Source organism: Hyaena hyaena, unplaced genomic scaffold (genome assembly GCF_003009895.1).
Source record: "Hyaena hyaena isolate Hyena2069 unplaced genomic scaffold, ASM300989v1 scaffold_135, whole genome shotgun sequence".
Lineage (NCBI taxonomy): Eukaryota > Metazoa > Chordata > Mammalia > Carnivora > Hyaenidae > Hyaena > Hyaena hyaena.
This window is the reverse complement of record NW_024080767.1, coordinates 1-15,891: the sequence shown is the minus strand read 5'-3', so window position 1 is coordinate 15,891 and position 15,891 is coordinate 1. Positions and strand designations below refer to the sequence as shown.

The 15,891-nt window shown below is 41.6% G+C and overlaps 1 protein-coding gene and 1 long non-coding RNA gene across 2 annotated transcripts; both read right to left on the bottom strand.

Moving 5' to 3' along the window:
- Nucleotides 1–1,576: 1,576 nt before the first annotated feature.
- Nucleotides 1,577–13,147, bottom strand: LOC120235672 (integrin alpha-D-like). Its single transcript, XM_039238080.1, has 8 exons — nucleotides 13,108–13,147; nucleotides 10,796–10,874; nucleotides 10,528–10,635; nucleotides 10,343–10,420; nucleotides 10,030–10,143; nucleotides 9,784–9,885; nucleotides 9,409–9,519; nucleotides 1,577–2,012 (listed from the first exon to the last, which is right to left on the bottom strand). Exons 1-6 carry the CDS (start codon nucleotides 13,119–13,121, stop codon nucleotides 9,880–9,882), a joined length of 399 nt encoding a protein of 132 aa, XP_039094011.1. The 5' UTR covers nucleotides 13,122–13,147; the 3' UTR covers nucleotides 1,577–2,012; nucleotides 9,409–9,519; nucleotides 9,784–9,879.
- A 158-nt stretch (nucleotides 13,148–13,305) lies between these two features.
- Nucleotides 13,306–15,614, bottom strand: LOC120235671. Its single transcript, XR_005529476.1, has 4 exons — nucleotides 15,547–15,614; nucleotides 15,176–15,317; nucleotides 13,493–13,606; nucleotides 13,306–13,379 (listed from the first exon to the last, which is right to left on the bottom strand). It is a non-coding gene; the product is annotated as an uncharacterized LOC120235671 (long non-coding RNA).
- Nucleotides 15,615–15,891: the final 277 nt, after the last annotated feature.

The following is a 15,891-nucleotide window of genomic DNA, read 5'->3' as shown; positions in this document are numbered from 1 at the left end:
AGCGTGAACAGGGGAGGGTCAGAGAGAGAGGGAGACACAGATTCTGAAACAGGCTCCAGGCTCTGAGCTGGCAGTCAGCACAGAGCCCGACGCGGGGCTCCAACCCACAAACCACGAGATCATGACCTAAGCGAAAGTCGGACGCTTAACCGACTAAGCCACCCAGGCGCCCCTAAAGTCACCAGTTCCAAATGTGTGAAATGTATGGGTTTAAAACTGCTTCTTGCTGTTTTTTTTTCTAAAATTTAACACTTAGGAGACCACCAGAGACCACTGTGATTCATGGAACACATTTTGAGAAACAACATTCTCAAGCTTGATTCTCAAAGACTCTAATCTGAAGGCCTACTTATAACTTTTGCACAGTATTTGGTCCTTCTGGAGATTGCAAATGGATTTTGGGCCCTATAATGGTGAATGGAGGAGACATTTTTGGGCGGCAGGAAAGGGCCATTTTCCACCTTCCCCTAAAATCACTCATCAATTGTCTCACCCTTCTTTAGTTTTAATTCAAACATCCAAATGGCCCAAACTCCTGGGAGGTGGCAGCAGCAGTGGAATCTCTTCCAGGGCAGGGAATGGCCTGTTACGTGTTGACTCTCAACTCAATATTGGGCACCGCTTTAGGTTTTATGCTAAGATGGGTGGCATAATAGAATACTTATTTGGGGCGGCAGGTCTCTGATATAGGACTTCAAAGTGCCTTCCAATTGGTAGCCATATGCAAATAATGACCCCTTCACTACATCCTAGGATTTGTAAGAAACATCTGTGTATTAGTCCACTTTAATGACTTTCCAACTGAGCCCCTTCTCCTTACCCCTGCAACGGCCCCATCAGCTTCCTATCAGTGACAGATTGGAGAATTGGGTGTGTAGATTAAGAAGTCAGGTCACCCAAATATGGTCACCAAATATTAATAACCTCCTCTCTATTTAACTTTCTTGTCCTGGCCCCAGGCTTCACATCAGGCCAGTATCCACCATGGTTAGTAGATACTATAGACATCACTGTATAGGACTCCCATCCCTACAATTTTAGACTTTGACGTATTACCCAAAAAAGGTACCTGCATTGTTTTTGTGCAATGTGTTAGTTAATTCAAGCATTTAAAATATACACTTTTTTATAATAATGTTTCAGCATTTCTTCATTTGCCATATTTGAATCCTCAAAAAATGGAAGTATCCTGGGCCTCTTGATCTCTTGAGAGATGCTGGAGCTATTTGAGCCAGAGTGACATTGGGGCAATACCCCTGCTGGGTTTCTACTTCTCCCTCCCAGTCAGCAATGCTGAAAAAAGCTCAAAGCCATGTTTACAAATTCCAATGTGTAGACATTTTATTCCCAATTCGATTTCAAAATCAGGACTGAAATTCCTGAGACAAAGCTGATACTGACAGTATTTACTAGGAATGAGGATGATAGGAAGGCACAGAGCAACTCATGGTGTGTACATACATGAAAGCCCACCTTCTGGAAATTCAACTGAATTCCTAACATCAAGTTGGAGAGTTCAGGTGTTATCCTGAGCCACCAAAGATAGATGAGGATTGTGGCTTGTTTTGTACTGTAATTTAGAAACATCATTCATGGCTAAAGAAGGAAGAGAGATGGAGCCTGAGGCTATTGTTCGTATATTTCTAGGTAGATATCAAAATCAAGTCCACCCAGGGGCATGGTGAAGATCCTGTTCTGGGATTTCCAGTTGCAGCCTTGACAAAACAAATAGCCTTTCCCAGGCAAGCACTTTGGGGAACACAATGCATCTTCCCAAAGGGAGAAAGCAACCTGATCCTGGCCTCCCTCACATGGACCATTCCTCCCCCTGCTGGCCTACCTTAGGTGAGAGTAAGAGGGTCAGGAAACCTCTCAGAAGAGAACAGGCCCAAGGGAGAATAGGAGGTAGCTTTCTACTGGGCAACTTGTGGGTCTGATGTCCCAGTTTCTGGGACAGTCTGTCCATTTGCTTCCTCCATCATTTCCTTATAGTGACGTTTGAAGAAGCCAACCTGTGGAGAGGAAGGAAAAGAGAATTAGGAAATCCAATGGAAGAGAGGAAAAGAGATGATTAAGGAGGGAGAGGGATCACCATTGCTGGAGCCCCTACTATGTTCTGGCACCACACTAGAAACATTAGACATGCTGTGTCAGTTAGTCTTTACCAAAATTCTGTGAGTTGGGTGGAATCACCTTCAGAATGAGAAATCAAGACCCAGCATGGACCAGGTACTGCTGACAGTCATAGAAAGAATCAGTGCTGGTATCCACACCAAGTCAAGGTCTTTGCTTTTATGTTATAGTTTGCTATGAAGGGAAACATGTAGTGAGGAAGAGAGTGGAAAAGACAGGAGGAGCAATTAACAGCATCCTGAGAATCAGATAGAAAGGCACATTCATAGGGACTAAAGGGAACTGGTGATGTCATAGGTGGGAAGGGATCTCTCACATGCAGTGACTTAGCAAGAATGTGCACGTAGTCCAGGGGAGGTCTGCAAACCCTGGTACTGGCTGTGCGTGTTGCAGTTTAACATAAACTCTGGTCTGTTGTGCGGTCATGCAGCTGTCTTCTGAAAGAAGCTGACATTGTCCACAAAGCAGAGAGACCCTCCTCGCACAGATCAGGGCATCCAAGGAGCTGTGGGGATCTCTGAAGTGGGGGTGTTGAAACAGCTGCACTTGAGGTAAAACACACAGAGTGCTGCACCGTTTGGCAGGCAGACAGCTCAGGCACAGATAGGGTGAAGGCAGGTATATGACAGAAACCAGGGACACAGGCAGTGTTACTACACATCTGTAAGGGTTTGTTGAGGATGGGTGGCACACATTTCCCACTCCAAAGAGGAGAGAAGAGGGCCAAGCCTTTTTCTTGTGATACCCATCAGATTGAACCACTGTGGTGATTGAGCCCATCAGACTGAACCACTCAGTGAGCCACCAAGTGGAGAATGGAGCCAATACATCAAGACCTGCGACACTGCACTGCAGGCATATCTCCGTTAGAGCAACTGTACCAGAGAATCAGAGAGGCAGGCCACACCCGGAGAAGCTCAGCACAAATCCCTTCACACACCAAATCTATGGATCATAGAGAGCTGCAAAGTTTCAGCTCTAGGGGAACAAGTACCTAGCACCCTGTAGGGTAGGTCTTTCTTCTTTCGTTCGTTCTTTCTTTCTCTCTTTCGTTTGTTCGTTTGTTCCTTCCTTCCCTCTCCTTTTTCTTTCTTTTCTTTCTCTCTTTCTTCTTGTTCTTTTATTTTTGTTAGATACAGAAAGGGCAATTTTTATTTTATTTTCAAATTTTTTATCATTTAAAAATTATATATAGAGAGAGATTTTTTTCTTTTCTATTTCTTTTCTTTACTTCTACATTTTTTTCTACCGAGCTTCTTGTAAAAAGCAGACCAAAACACACCTAGGATCTAGCTTCCTTTATGTATTTTATTTTATTTATTTAAGTTTTTTTCTTTCTTCAATTTTTTAAAAATTTATTTGGTTGTATTTTGATTCTTCTTTCTTTCTCTTCAAAATCACATGATGGAGGAATTCATCCCAAAAGAAAGAACAAGAAGAAATGACAGCCAGAGATTTAGTCAATACAGATATAAGTAAGATGTCTGACTATAATTTAAAACAACAATTAAGGATATTAGCTGGGCCTGAAAAAAGTATAGGAGACACTAGAGAATCCCTTACTGTAGAGATAAAAAAAATTAAAATCTACTGGGGCCAAAGTTTAAAATGCTATAACTTAGATGCAATCCCAAATCAAAGCTATAAAAACAAGAATGGGTGAAACATAGGATCAAATCAGTGATATAGAAGATAAAATTATGGAAAATAATGAAGATGAAAAGACGAGAGAACGAAAGGTCATGGACTACAGTGGCAGACTTAGGGAACTAGGTCACTTATTAAAATGTAAAAACATCCATGTCTTGGGAGTCCCAGAAGATGGAGAGAAAGAAAACGGGGCAGAAGGTTTATTAGAAAAAATTATAGCTGAAAAACTCCTTAATCTAGGGAAATTAAGACAGACATCAAAATCCAAGAAGCACAAAGAACTTCCATTAAATTCAACAAAAGTGAGTCATCACCAAGGCATATCACAATCAAATTCACAAAATACACAGACAAGAAAAGAATCCTGAAAGCAGAAAGGGGAAAAAAGTCCTTAATCTATGAGGGAAGGCAGATCAAGTTCACAGCACATCTGTCCACAGAAACACGGCAAGCCAGAAAAGAGTGGCAGGAAATGTGGCAGGAAATATTCATCACGCTGAATGGGAAACATATGCAGTTAAGAGGATCCTTATGCAGGAAGGCTGTCATTCAGTATAGAAGGAGAAATAAAGACTTTCTCAAAGGAAAACTAAAGGAGTTCATGACCATTAAATCAGCCCAGCAGAAAATTTTAAGGGAGACTCTGAGTGTAGGGGGGAAAAAAGAAAGACCATAGCAATAAAGACTACAATGGACCAGAAAACATCACCAGAAAACACCAACTGTACAGTCAACCAAATGGCACTAATTTATATCTTTCAATAATTACACTGAATGTAAATAAACTAAATGCTCTATCAAAACACATAGAATGTCAGAATAGATTAAAAACAAAACAAAACAAGATCTATTTATATCCTCCCTACAAGAGACTCATTTTAGACCTAAAGACACTAGCAGATTGAAGATGAAAGAATGGAAAGCCACCTATCATGCTAATGGATGTTAAAAAAAAAAAAAAAGCTGGAATACCTATACTTCTATCAGACACACCATACTTTAAAACAAAGAGTGTAACAAAAAATGAAGAAGGGTATTATATCATAATTAAGGCATCAATCCATCAGGGGGATCTAACAATAGTAAATACTTAGGCCCCAAATTGGAAGCACCCAAATACATAGCTCAATAACAAACATAAAGAAATTCATTGATAATAATACAATAAGAGTAGGGAACTTTAACACACCCAAGGAAACAATGACTTTGAATGACACACTGGATCAGATGAACTTAATAGATATACTTAGGACATTTCATCCTAAAGGACCAAAATACACATTCTTCTCAAGTGCACATGGAACATTCTCCAGAATAGGTCACATACTGGGTCACAAATCCGCCCTCAACAAGTACAAAAATTTGAGATCATATCATGCATATTTTCAGATCACAATGCTCTGAAACTTGAAATCAACCACACACACAAAAAATTGGAAACCCTCAGATACATGGAGGTTAAAGAACATCCTACTAAAGAATGAATGAGTTAACCAGGAAATTAAAGAAGAAACTTAAAAATACTTTGGAAGCCAGTGAAAATGAAAACATGACAGTCCAAAGCCTTTGGGATGTAGCAAAGGCAGTCCTAAGAGGAAAATACACTGCAATTCAGGCCTGTCACAAGACGCAAGAAAGGTCCCCGATACACAACCTAACCTTACTCCTTAAAGAGCTAGAAAAGCAACAGCAAATAAAGCCTAAAGTCAGTAGAAGTAGGGAAATAATAAAGATTAAAGTAGAAATAAATGATATAGAAACAAAAAACAGTAGAACAGATCAATGAAACTAAGACCTGGTTCTCTGGAACAATTAATAAAATTGATAATCCCCCTAAAAAGAGTTATCAAGAAAAAGAGAGAAAGGGCTCAAATAGACAAAAATCACAAATGAAAAGGAGAGATTACAACCAACACCACAGAAATGCAACAATTATAAAAGAATACTATAAAAAATTTATATACCAACAAACTGAACCATCTAGAAGAAATGAGCACATTCCTAGGAACTCACAAATTACAAAAACTGAAACAGAAGGAAATAGAAAACTTAAAGAGATCCATAACCAGCAAAGAAATTGAATCAGTTATCAAAAATCTCCCAAAAACCAAGAGTCCTGGACCAATGGCTTCCCAGGGAATTTCTGCCAGACATTTTTTAAAAATAGTTTATTGTCAAGTTGGTTTCCATATAACACCCAGTGCTCATCCAAATAAGTGCCCTCCTCCATGCCCATCATCCCCCTTCCCCTCTCCCCCACCCCTATCAGCCCTCAGTTTGTTCTCAGCATTGAATAGTCTCTCATGGTTTGCCTCCCTCCCTCTCCCCCACTATTTTCCCCTTCTTCTCCCTCATGGTCCTCCGTTAGCTTCCTCCTAATCCACCTATATGTGCAAACATATGGTATCTGTCCTTCTCTACCTGACTTATTTCACTCAGCATAACAACCTCTGGTTCCATCCATGTTGCTACAAATGGCCAGATTTCATTCTTTCTCATTGTCACGCAGTATTCCATTATATAACTATACACATCTTCTTGATCCATTCATCAGTTGATGGACACTTAGGTTCTTTCCATGTTTTGTCTGCCAGACATATAAAGAAAAGTCCATTTCTATTCTTCTCAAACTCTTCCAAAGAAAAGAAAAGAAATGGAAGGAAATCTTGCAAATTCATTCTGGAAAGTCAGCATTACCTTGATTCCAAAACCAGACACCTCGATTCCAAAACCAGACAGAGACTACACTAAAAAGAATTACAAACCAATATCCCTGATGAAACTGGATGTAAAAATTCTACACAGGGTACTACAAATTGAATTCAACAGTACATTAAAAAAATTATCCACCAACATCAAGTGGAATTTATTCCTGAGCTGTAGTGCTGGTTCAATATTTGCAAATCATCAACGTGATACACCACATTAATAGAAGAAAGGATAAGAACCATATGATTCTGTCAATAGATGCAGAAAAAGTATTTGACAAGTTACAGCATCCATTCTTGATAAAAACCCTCAATAAAGCAGGGACGATGAAACATACCTCAGCATCCTAAAGGTCATATACAAAAGACCCACAGCTAATATCATCCTCAGTGGAGAAACACTAAGAGTCTTTCCCCTATGATCAGGAACAAGACAAGGATGTCCACTCTCAACATTACTTTTCAACATAGTACTAGAAGTTTAACCTCAGCAATCAGACAAAAAAAAAAGATAAAGGGCATACAAACAGGCATGGAAGAAATGTTAAATATTTCTGATGACATACAACATGTAGCAAACCCAAAACACTCCACCAAAAAAAAATTGCTACAACTAATACATGAATTCAGCAAAGTCACAGGTTATACAATCAGCATGCAGAAATCTGTTGCATTTCTATATACCAATAATGAAGTAGCAGAAAGGAAAATAAAGGAATCAATCCCACTTACAATTGCACCAAAAACAATAAGATACCTAGGAATAAGCCTAACTAAACAGGGAAAATATCTGTACTCTGAAAACTATAAGAGTTATGAAAGATATTGAAGAGGATACAAACAAAAGGAAAAGCATGTCATGCTCATGGATTAGAAGAACAAACATTGTGAAAATGACTACACTACCCAAAGCAATCTACACATTTAATGCAATCCCTATCAAAATACCACCAGGACACCTGTTGTGATGAGCACTGGGTGTTGTACATAAGTGATGAATCACTGGGTTCCACTCCTGAAACTAATATTGACTATATGGTCACTAAAAAATTTGTATGGAACCACCAAAGACCCTGAATAGCCAAAACAATCCTGATAAAGAAAAACAAAACTGGAGGCATCATGATTTCAGATTTCATGCTATCCTACAAGGCTGTAGTCATCAAGACAGTATGGGACTGATGCAAAAACAGACACATAAGTCAATGGAACAAAATATACAACCAAGAAATGGCCTCTTGAGTATATGGTTTACTCATCTTCAACAAAGCAGGAAAGAATATTCAATGGAAAAAAGAGAGGCTCTTCAACAACTGGTGTTTGGGAAACTGGAGAGCCGCATGCAAAACAATGAAATTGCACCTCTATCTTACACCACACACAATAACAAACTTAAAATGGATGAAAGACTTAAATGTGAAACAGGATACCATCAAAATCCTAGAAGATAACACAGGCGGTAACCTCTTTCACTTCTGCTGTGGCAACTTCTTACTAGACACATCGCCAAAGGCAAGGGAAACAAAAGCAAATCTGAATGACTGGGAGTTAATCAAAATAAAAAGCTTCACTTGTTTCCAGTGAAGGAAACAGGAACTAAACTAAAAGGCAGCCTGTGGATTGGGAGAAGATATCTGCAAACGATATATGTGATAAAGAATTTATAAAACTCAATAGTTGAAAAACACACAACCCAGGTAAGAAATGAGCAGAAGACACGAATAAACACTTCTACAAAGAAGACATCCAGAGGGCTAATATGAAAATATGTTCAATATCACTCATCATCAGGGAAATACAAATCAAAACCAGAATGAGATACCCCCTCACATCTATCAGAACAGCTAAAATTAATGACACAAGAAACAACAGGTGTTGGCAAGGATCTGGAGAAAGGGGACCCACTTGCGCTGTTAGAGGGAACGCAAAGTGGACAACAATACAGAGGTTCCTAAAAAACTAAAAATAGAACTACCCTACAATCCACATAATCACTATTAAGTATTCACCCAAATGATACAAAAAGACAGATGTGAAGGGGTACATGCACCCAATGTTTACAGCAACATTATCAACAATAGCCAAACTGTGGAGAAAGCCCTAATGTCCATCGACTGATGAATGGATAAAGACATTGTGTGTGTGTGTGTGTGTGTGTGTGTGTGTGTTGGAATATTACTCAGGCATCAAAAAGAATGATATCTTGCCATTTGCAACGATGTGGATGGAGCTAGAATGTATTATGCTAAGTAAAATAAGACAATCAGAGAAAGACAAATACACTATGAAATCACTCATATCTGGATTATAAGGATGAAAAGTGATTTACACATGGGAAATGATGAAGAGAGAGGGAAACAAACCACAAGAGACTCTAAGTGATAGAGAACAAACTGCAGGTTGATGGAGGGAGGTTGGTGGGAGTGGGCTAGATGATTGACGGGTATGACACAGTAGACATGTCGTGATGACTATTGGGTGTTGTATGTAAGTTATTAATTACTGCATTCTACTCCTAAAACCAAGATCACACTGTATGTGAATTTAGATTTAAGAAAATTTAACAAAAATATTGAAAATAATAAAAAAATGATGGTGTGCACCTATATCCAAGGTGAGTTCTTCCCCACACTGCAGAAAAACTGGGATCAAAAACTGGTGGTGTCAGGGGACCTGGGTGGCTCAGTTGGTTAAGTGTCCAACTTTGGCTCAGGTTATGGTTAGGGTTAGGTAGGGATTCGAGCCTGTGTAGGGCTCTGTGCAGACAGCTCAGGGTCTGGAGCCTACTTTGGATTCTGTGTCGCCCTCTCTCTCTGCCCCTCCCTGATCATGCTCTGTCTCTCAAAAATAAATAAAAATGTTAAAAAACAAAAACAAAAAAACCCGGTATTGTTAAGAGCAGGATGACAACACTCACCTTGTAGAGGACGGCGGTGATGAGAGCCAGCAGCAGCAATCCTCCCACAGAGCTGCCCACAATAATGGGGATGGGGTTGTAGACCTCATACTTCTCCAGTACCATCTCCATCTGGAGTGGAGGTGACCTCATCAGAAAGTAACAGAACTGCTGTCCCAGACTCTTCCCAGGCTCCCCAACCTTTAACTCCCTCCCCTCCTTCCTTTACTCCAAGGGGTGACATACAGAAACACTCTTGGGCTTTGCGACCACTCTCCTGCTGAGGGACCTTCATTCTTCCTCCCTCTGGGCTTGTGAGCCTCCCACACGGCACCACAGATTTTGCATTAGGAGCCCTCTTACCAGCCTGGTCACTGCCTATCACACAGTCACTACCTGAGCTCTCAAGAATGCCTCCTGTCCCGGAAGCTGGGAATACACGGATCTGTTGAACTTGATTTCAGCCACACTCACAATCTATATCTTCTTCTGCTATGTCTACAAAACAGATGAGGCACAGATGAGGAACTGGCACTTGGAAAGGCACAGAGTTCTAGAAATATCCTGGCTGGAGGATGGACATAGACATCATCTGGTGGCACCTGAGTCCTGGGGAGGGACTCTGCTGTTGGGCCTACACACCTGGCTGGCCCAGCCAAAGCTGAGGTTGCCCTTCAGGATGAAGTCAAGTTCCTCCTGGATTTCAAAGGAGGGCAGGTCACAGCGGAACCTCTGGCAGTCAGCAATGGAGCAGTTCTAGGGACAGCAGATGAATGAGTTGAGGAGGATCTTAATTTAAGCAAGAACTGCAGCAGAAAACAGTCTGTCAGGTTTGGGGTCAGGAAAGATGAACAAGTATAGGACGTGTATATACATCTGCAACCTAGCAAGTACATTTCTCTACATCCCCCCATGTGCGGCTGGTCCTGCAATGGGAATCCAGGATCTTTCTCACCAGCACAAGACTCTCTGTATTCTGGGTCAGGAAGTCAGGATGCTGGGGAGGCTCCCTCTCTGCCACACAGTGGACACTCTAGTGAGAGAGACAAATAGCCACAGAATGATCAACATTTCACTGGTAAGACAGTGTGAGGCATGGTGGGGTCAGATTCCGGAGTGTTAGGAAAGGCAAGCAGGCACCTCTAAAGGGGCCACAACTGCCACATCCCACACAGTCACACCATTCAGCAGGATAGGAACCCAGAAATTAATGCTGATGGCCACATCTCGCTGACTCAGGTTATTCACCTGCAGAAAATGGAGACAGAACGTTATTGGGGCCCCCAGAGCATCCCAAATCCTACTCCTGTCCTGGACTTAGCCCTCAGCTACTCTCTCTCTTTCCCACCAGCTCCCAACATTAGCAGCACCATGGGAGGGAAACTATGGACGCTCCCTGGCTTCTCACACGATAACGATGCTCAGCTTCTTTCTTGCTCTTCTCATCAGAAGTTGAAAAATTGAAGTACTTGGTAGATTCTTCCTGCCTGGAGAGAGAGGGTTGGTTGGTGAGAAACAGCTCTCGAGCCATCCTCACATGTGCCTCAGTCATCTGCCAAAGGCTCTGTGGACGCAGCAGAATGCCCAGAGAAACAATTATAGTTCCCACATGCTTCTGCACACTCAGCTTCAGCTCTTCTCCCATGTCTTTTCCCCCGGTCACCTAGAACTCCTTGCTTGCCTTTTGATACGCTGGGTTTTTCACGTCCCCATAACTTTGTTGACGTTCTTTCTTTTGCTTGGAATATACTTAGCATCCCCTTCTGAAAAATTGTACTTCAAGGTCCAACTTAAACATTACCTATTATAACATTTAAACATTTTCCCATGGGAAGAAGTCATTCTCAAAACTCTCTCCTCTAGTAGTTACATGGTTGGCCTTAGGTAATGCTGAAGGGGACTCAAGGGAGTCATGGCTGGATCACTCAGGACAGAATGCAGTGCAAGGCCCTCCAGACAAAAGAAGAAAATAAATGTGGCTATCCTGGCACAACTAAGTAAATGTGAGGGACGATGTGCATGAACACAAGCCCCTGGAGTGGACATAAATGTCCCAGGCTGCAGGTGGGTTTCCATTCATCCATCAATCCATCCATCCGTTGCTTCTTTCAGTAAATATTTATCCTGTGACTGGCTGTGTGCTTGACTGTGGAGACACAACAGTTAACAGCCCATAATCCCTGCCTTCCCAGAGTTATCATCCAAGTCTCAGTGGAGTCAAGCAAACAAGCAAAGGGACCTGCACATTTCACCAGCAACTGATGTGCAGAAGCCAGGCCAGCCAGCCAGAAACTCCATGGGTGCCTACAGTTGTACCACAGATGTGACTGTCAGTTTGATGATTAAGAACACAGGCTTTGGAGCCAAGCAATCTGGGTTCACATTTCAGTCTACCACTTCCTACCCAACTAACTTAAGGCAAGTTACCAAACCTCTCTGGAGCCCTGTAGTTTCTTCTTCTTTAACATGAGGATGCTAATGATAGTGCCTGTAATAGAGTTGTGATGAAGTTTGCAGCAATGACATAAATCTTAGAATTTATTTTTCCTCTCAGTGCATTATCCCTCCTCTATGTTTCTGGTCTGAACTGTTTCTCTCTGTGCTTCAGTTTTCTCACCTTAAAACCTCAGTTCTATTCTCCTTTCAAATTTGAGTAAATCACTCAGCTTCCCCAATGCTTGGAGAGGCACAGTAGTATATGAACAAGAGCACAAGCTCTAGAGCCACACCATCTGAGTGATTCATGGTACTACTGCTTCCCAGCTGACTGACAGGGGTAAGTTAGTTAACCTCTTGATTTCTTTGTTGCTAAAAAAAAAAGGGTGGTGAACAGCAACTATGTCATAGAGTTATTAGAAGAATTAAATGAATGTTAAGTACATTTACAATACCTGGCATATCATAAGGATATATAACTGTAAGCTCTTATAAGTCTCACTATTCTCCCATGGATAGAAGGGGAAATTAGGACATGGAGTTTGGAAGGGCAGTGACACACTATCTCATCACCACCCCAACCGAGTTCCCCTCAAATTCCATGTGTCAGCACAGCAAAACAGGAGCGAACTCTGTCCCATGGCAATATTATAAGCTTCTGAACAACTCTCTAAACTTCTGGAGTTCAGCAAGATACACAAGCTCCTTGCCCTGCTTCTAGCCTGGCCCCCCCCTGCTCTTCCACACACTTTCAGAACTGAGAGCAACAGCCCTGAACTTGCCTGTCCTGTGGCCTGCTGCAGGCTTGACCTCTTAGAGACTTTCCCAGCAGCTTCTCACACCTCTGCTCTCCTTTTGGTTTGGTGAAAACCTGACCTTTTATTTCCGCTGTGTGGTGACAAACCGTATTCCCCACTTCAGAGTGTTCAAAAAGCCTCAATCTTAACCTAGTTAGTTTCACCTCCGCACATTCACATTTAGCACCAAAACCAGAATTGGCTTAATGTTAAAGGAAGCCTGCCCCTTGGAGAAAGAGGAAGGAGTGCACAATGGTGGCAAATGTGCATCCAATCAGTAGGCCATTTCATCAGAGAAGAAGCAAAAATATATGATATATGGTATTATGATACAGATAAATGTAAGGCTGGTCACAAGTATTTCCATGAGAGGTATCAGATGGGATAGTTTAGAGACCCATCCTTTTAAAAAGCAGCAGGGCAGCCATGGGAGGTCCTAGGCTTAGAGGAAGGTCAGAGGTCAGAAGGGAGGGCAGGTATTAAATACCTGCTGATCACCATGTAGACAGCATATTTCACAGGGAGCTCCAGCTGGAAGGTGGTCTTGTTGGATGTAGGCTTATTTTTCTTACTGGAGAGAGAGTGGGGTGTGGGGGGAAGCCCAGTTGTGAAGGAATCCAGGAGAGGAATCTCTGACTAGGGCATGAGATGGAAGAGTGAGGGATACACTTGGACTTACCTGCTTGCATTGGCCCTCAGAAGCAACTTGTCACCTAGGGCAGCCTTGTAGGAGACATCAAATGTGATTAGGAAGGTGCCCTGAGAGGAAAAGAATGAAAGAATGGGGATAAGGAAGGTCATGGGGGAGTGAGGGAAGGAAATGGACAAGGACAGAGGAGCAGAGTGATGAGGATTTTGGGGGAAGCACTCACCTTAGTGCCCTCGTGGAAGATGGGATGGTTGATGCTACAGCTGCTGTTCCTCAGTCTCTCATTCTCCGTGGGCCCTGCCTCACATGCCAGGCGCAGTGAACGCTGGTGTGGTTGCTTCCAGAGGAGGAAAACAAATTCAAATATGTTACCCATGTTCATACGTGAGCTAGACGTATAACATTGGTGGCATTGCAGAGCAGTAGGGGAAAGGACAGGCTGTTCAATAAAGTATCCCAGGAAAACGGGCCAAAACAAAACAAAATAAAAGAAACTAAAGAACAAAAACCATTGGATCCCTACCTCACTCCATACATTAAAATAAATTCCAACTAGATACAAATTCAATGTGAAAAGGCACAATGACAGCGCTTTTAAAAGATAATACAGGGGATTATCTTCATTACCTTCATAACCTTCATAACCTAGGGAAGTATTTTTGACACAAGATCCACACATAAAAACACTAACTACCAAGGAAAAGACTTGATAAAACCCAACCACAATCAAATCAAGACATTTGGCTTATCAAGAGACACGTTACAGAGACTGAAAAGACAAGCAACAGGACTGGAAAACATACTTAAACACATAAAACTGGAAAAGTATTAGTAATAAGAATACTAAAGAACTCTTACAACTAGAAGAGTATGGATAACTCAATAGAAGAATAATGAAAAGACTTGGACAAGTACTTCCTAAAAGAAGAAATCAAAATGACCAGGAAATAATGAAAAATTTCTCAACTCCATTAAAGAAATGCAAATTGAAACTGCAAGGAGGTATCACCAGATAGACAAACATGTTAAAGTCTGACAATGCCAAGTGTTGGGGTGGATGGAAAGACACAGAACTCTATTACACTGCTGCTGGAAGTGCAAATAGGTGGAAATGGTTTGGCTTGAATTGAATGATTGAACATACACATACCCAATGATTCAGAAATTCTATATAATACAGCTTCCAACTGTTATGCATGGGTGCACCGAGATATATCCTCAAAAATAGTCATGGCCAATATCAGAGAACAACTCAAATGACCATCAGTTGTGGAATGGGTAAATAAGTTTTGGTAGAGCCATATAATGGGATTCCACATAGCAATAAAAATGTTTTCTAGTCACAAGGAGCAACATGGATGAATTTCACAAACATATGTTGAAGAAATGTATAAGTATACAAAGGAATGTATAACATGTTTCCATTCATATAAATTTCAAATATTGGCAAAACTCAATGGTTTTATCTAATAAAGAGCAATCACTATTCTGACCTGTGATAATCAATCCCTAATATCCTTTAGTGATTACCTTTGGGGAGAGAGTGAAGTTATGAGGAAAGGCACAGGGAGAACATCTGGGGGGTGCTAGCAGTGTATTATTTCTGGACCGGATGCTAATTACATAGACATTTCCTTAATATTATTTATTAAACTATACATATGCTTTATGCACTTCTCACTCTCTCCCCCCACCCCCTCCATTCCTCTCTGATTCTGGAACTCTGTGTGTGTGTGTGTGTGTGTGTGTGTGTGTGTGTGTGTGTTTCTGTGTGTATCTCTGTGTGTGACGTGTGTGTGTGTGTGGGTGTGTGTTTATATTTCATCATAGAAGAATTAAAAGGAAACTAGTATAACACAGAGCAGGGAAGAGATTCCAGAAACTAGAGCCCAAGGGAGCTCTTTACCTGGATTCCTAACACTCGTCGATAGGACAGCCCTGCTGGGTAGTAGAAGTTGATGACAGTTCCATAGGAATCCTCACCGTCATTCCACAGAGTCACTGTCACATTAAGCTCCACGGAGCTCCCTACCACCAAAGTCTGCAGGCTGGAGGAGGAAGGACAAAACTGAAAAAGGGACTCCTTTGGAAATGGGTTGGAATTGGATCAGGGGCACAGGCGGGTCTGTGGGACTCATGAACTGTGAGCTGAGGACATTCCAATCAAAATTTCTCTGTTAGATGGAGAGCCAAAGGGAAAGATAAGTACATCTCAGCCTATGAGGATGGGAGACCCAAAAGCTTAAGTGTCTAGAAATGAAAGCAGATAGAGCTCACCCGGAAGAGCTGAGATTGACACTCAGGTCCCCTTCACAGATGCGGTCTTGTCCACAGTTCTTCTCAAAGGGGAGCTGCAGCAAAACAGAATATTCTCTTCTAATCCACGTTGCAACCTTTCTCATTCCCCTCATTAGGAGCAGTCCTCCTAATAATGAGTAATTCTCGTTACTGAGTATTACTGAGCACCCTACACCCGACAGTGTGCTAGACACTGACAAGAAGTGGGGCGGTAGGGGAGGGGCAGTTCGCATATAAAAGAATGATAAGATCCTTGGCCTCAAAGAACATAAAGTTTAGTTGAGGATCCAACTCACATTGGAACAATTATTCAGGAAACACTAT

Coding starts and splice junctions, on each gene's coding strand:
- LOC120235672 (XM_039238080.1), bottom strand. Junction 10,636..10,795: donor AAGCTGAGCATCGTTATCGT/GTGAGAAGCCAG, acceptor CATTTTCTGCAG/GTGAATAACCTGAGTCAGCG. Junction 10,421..10,527: donor CAGTTGTGGCCCCTTTAGAG/GTGCCTGCTTGC, acceptor CTCTCTCACTAG/AGTGTCCACTGTGTGGCAGA.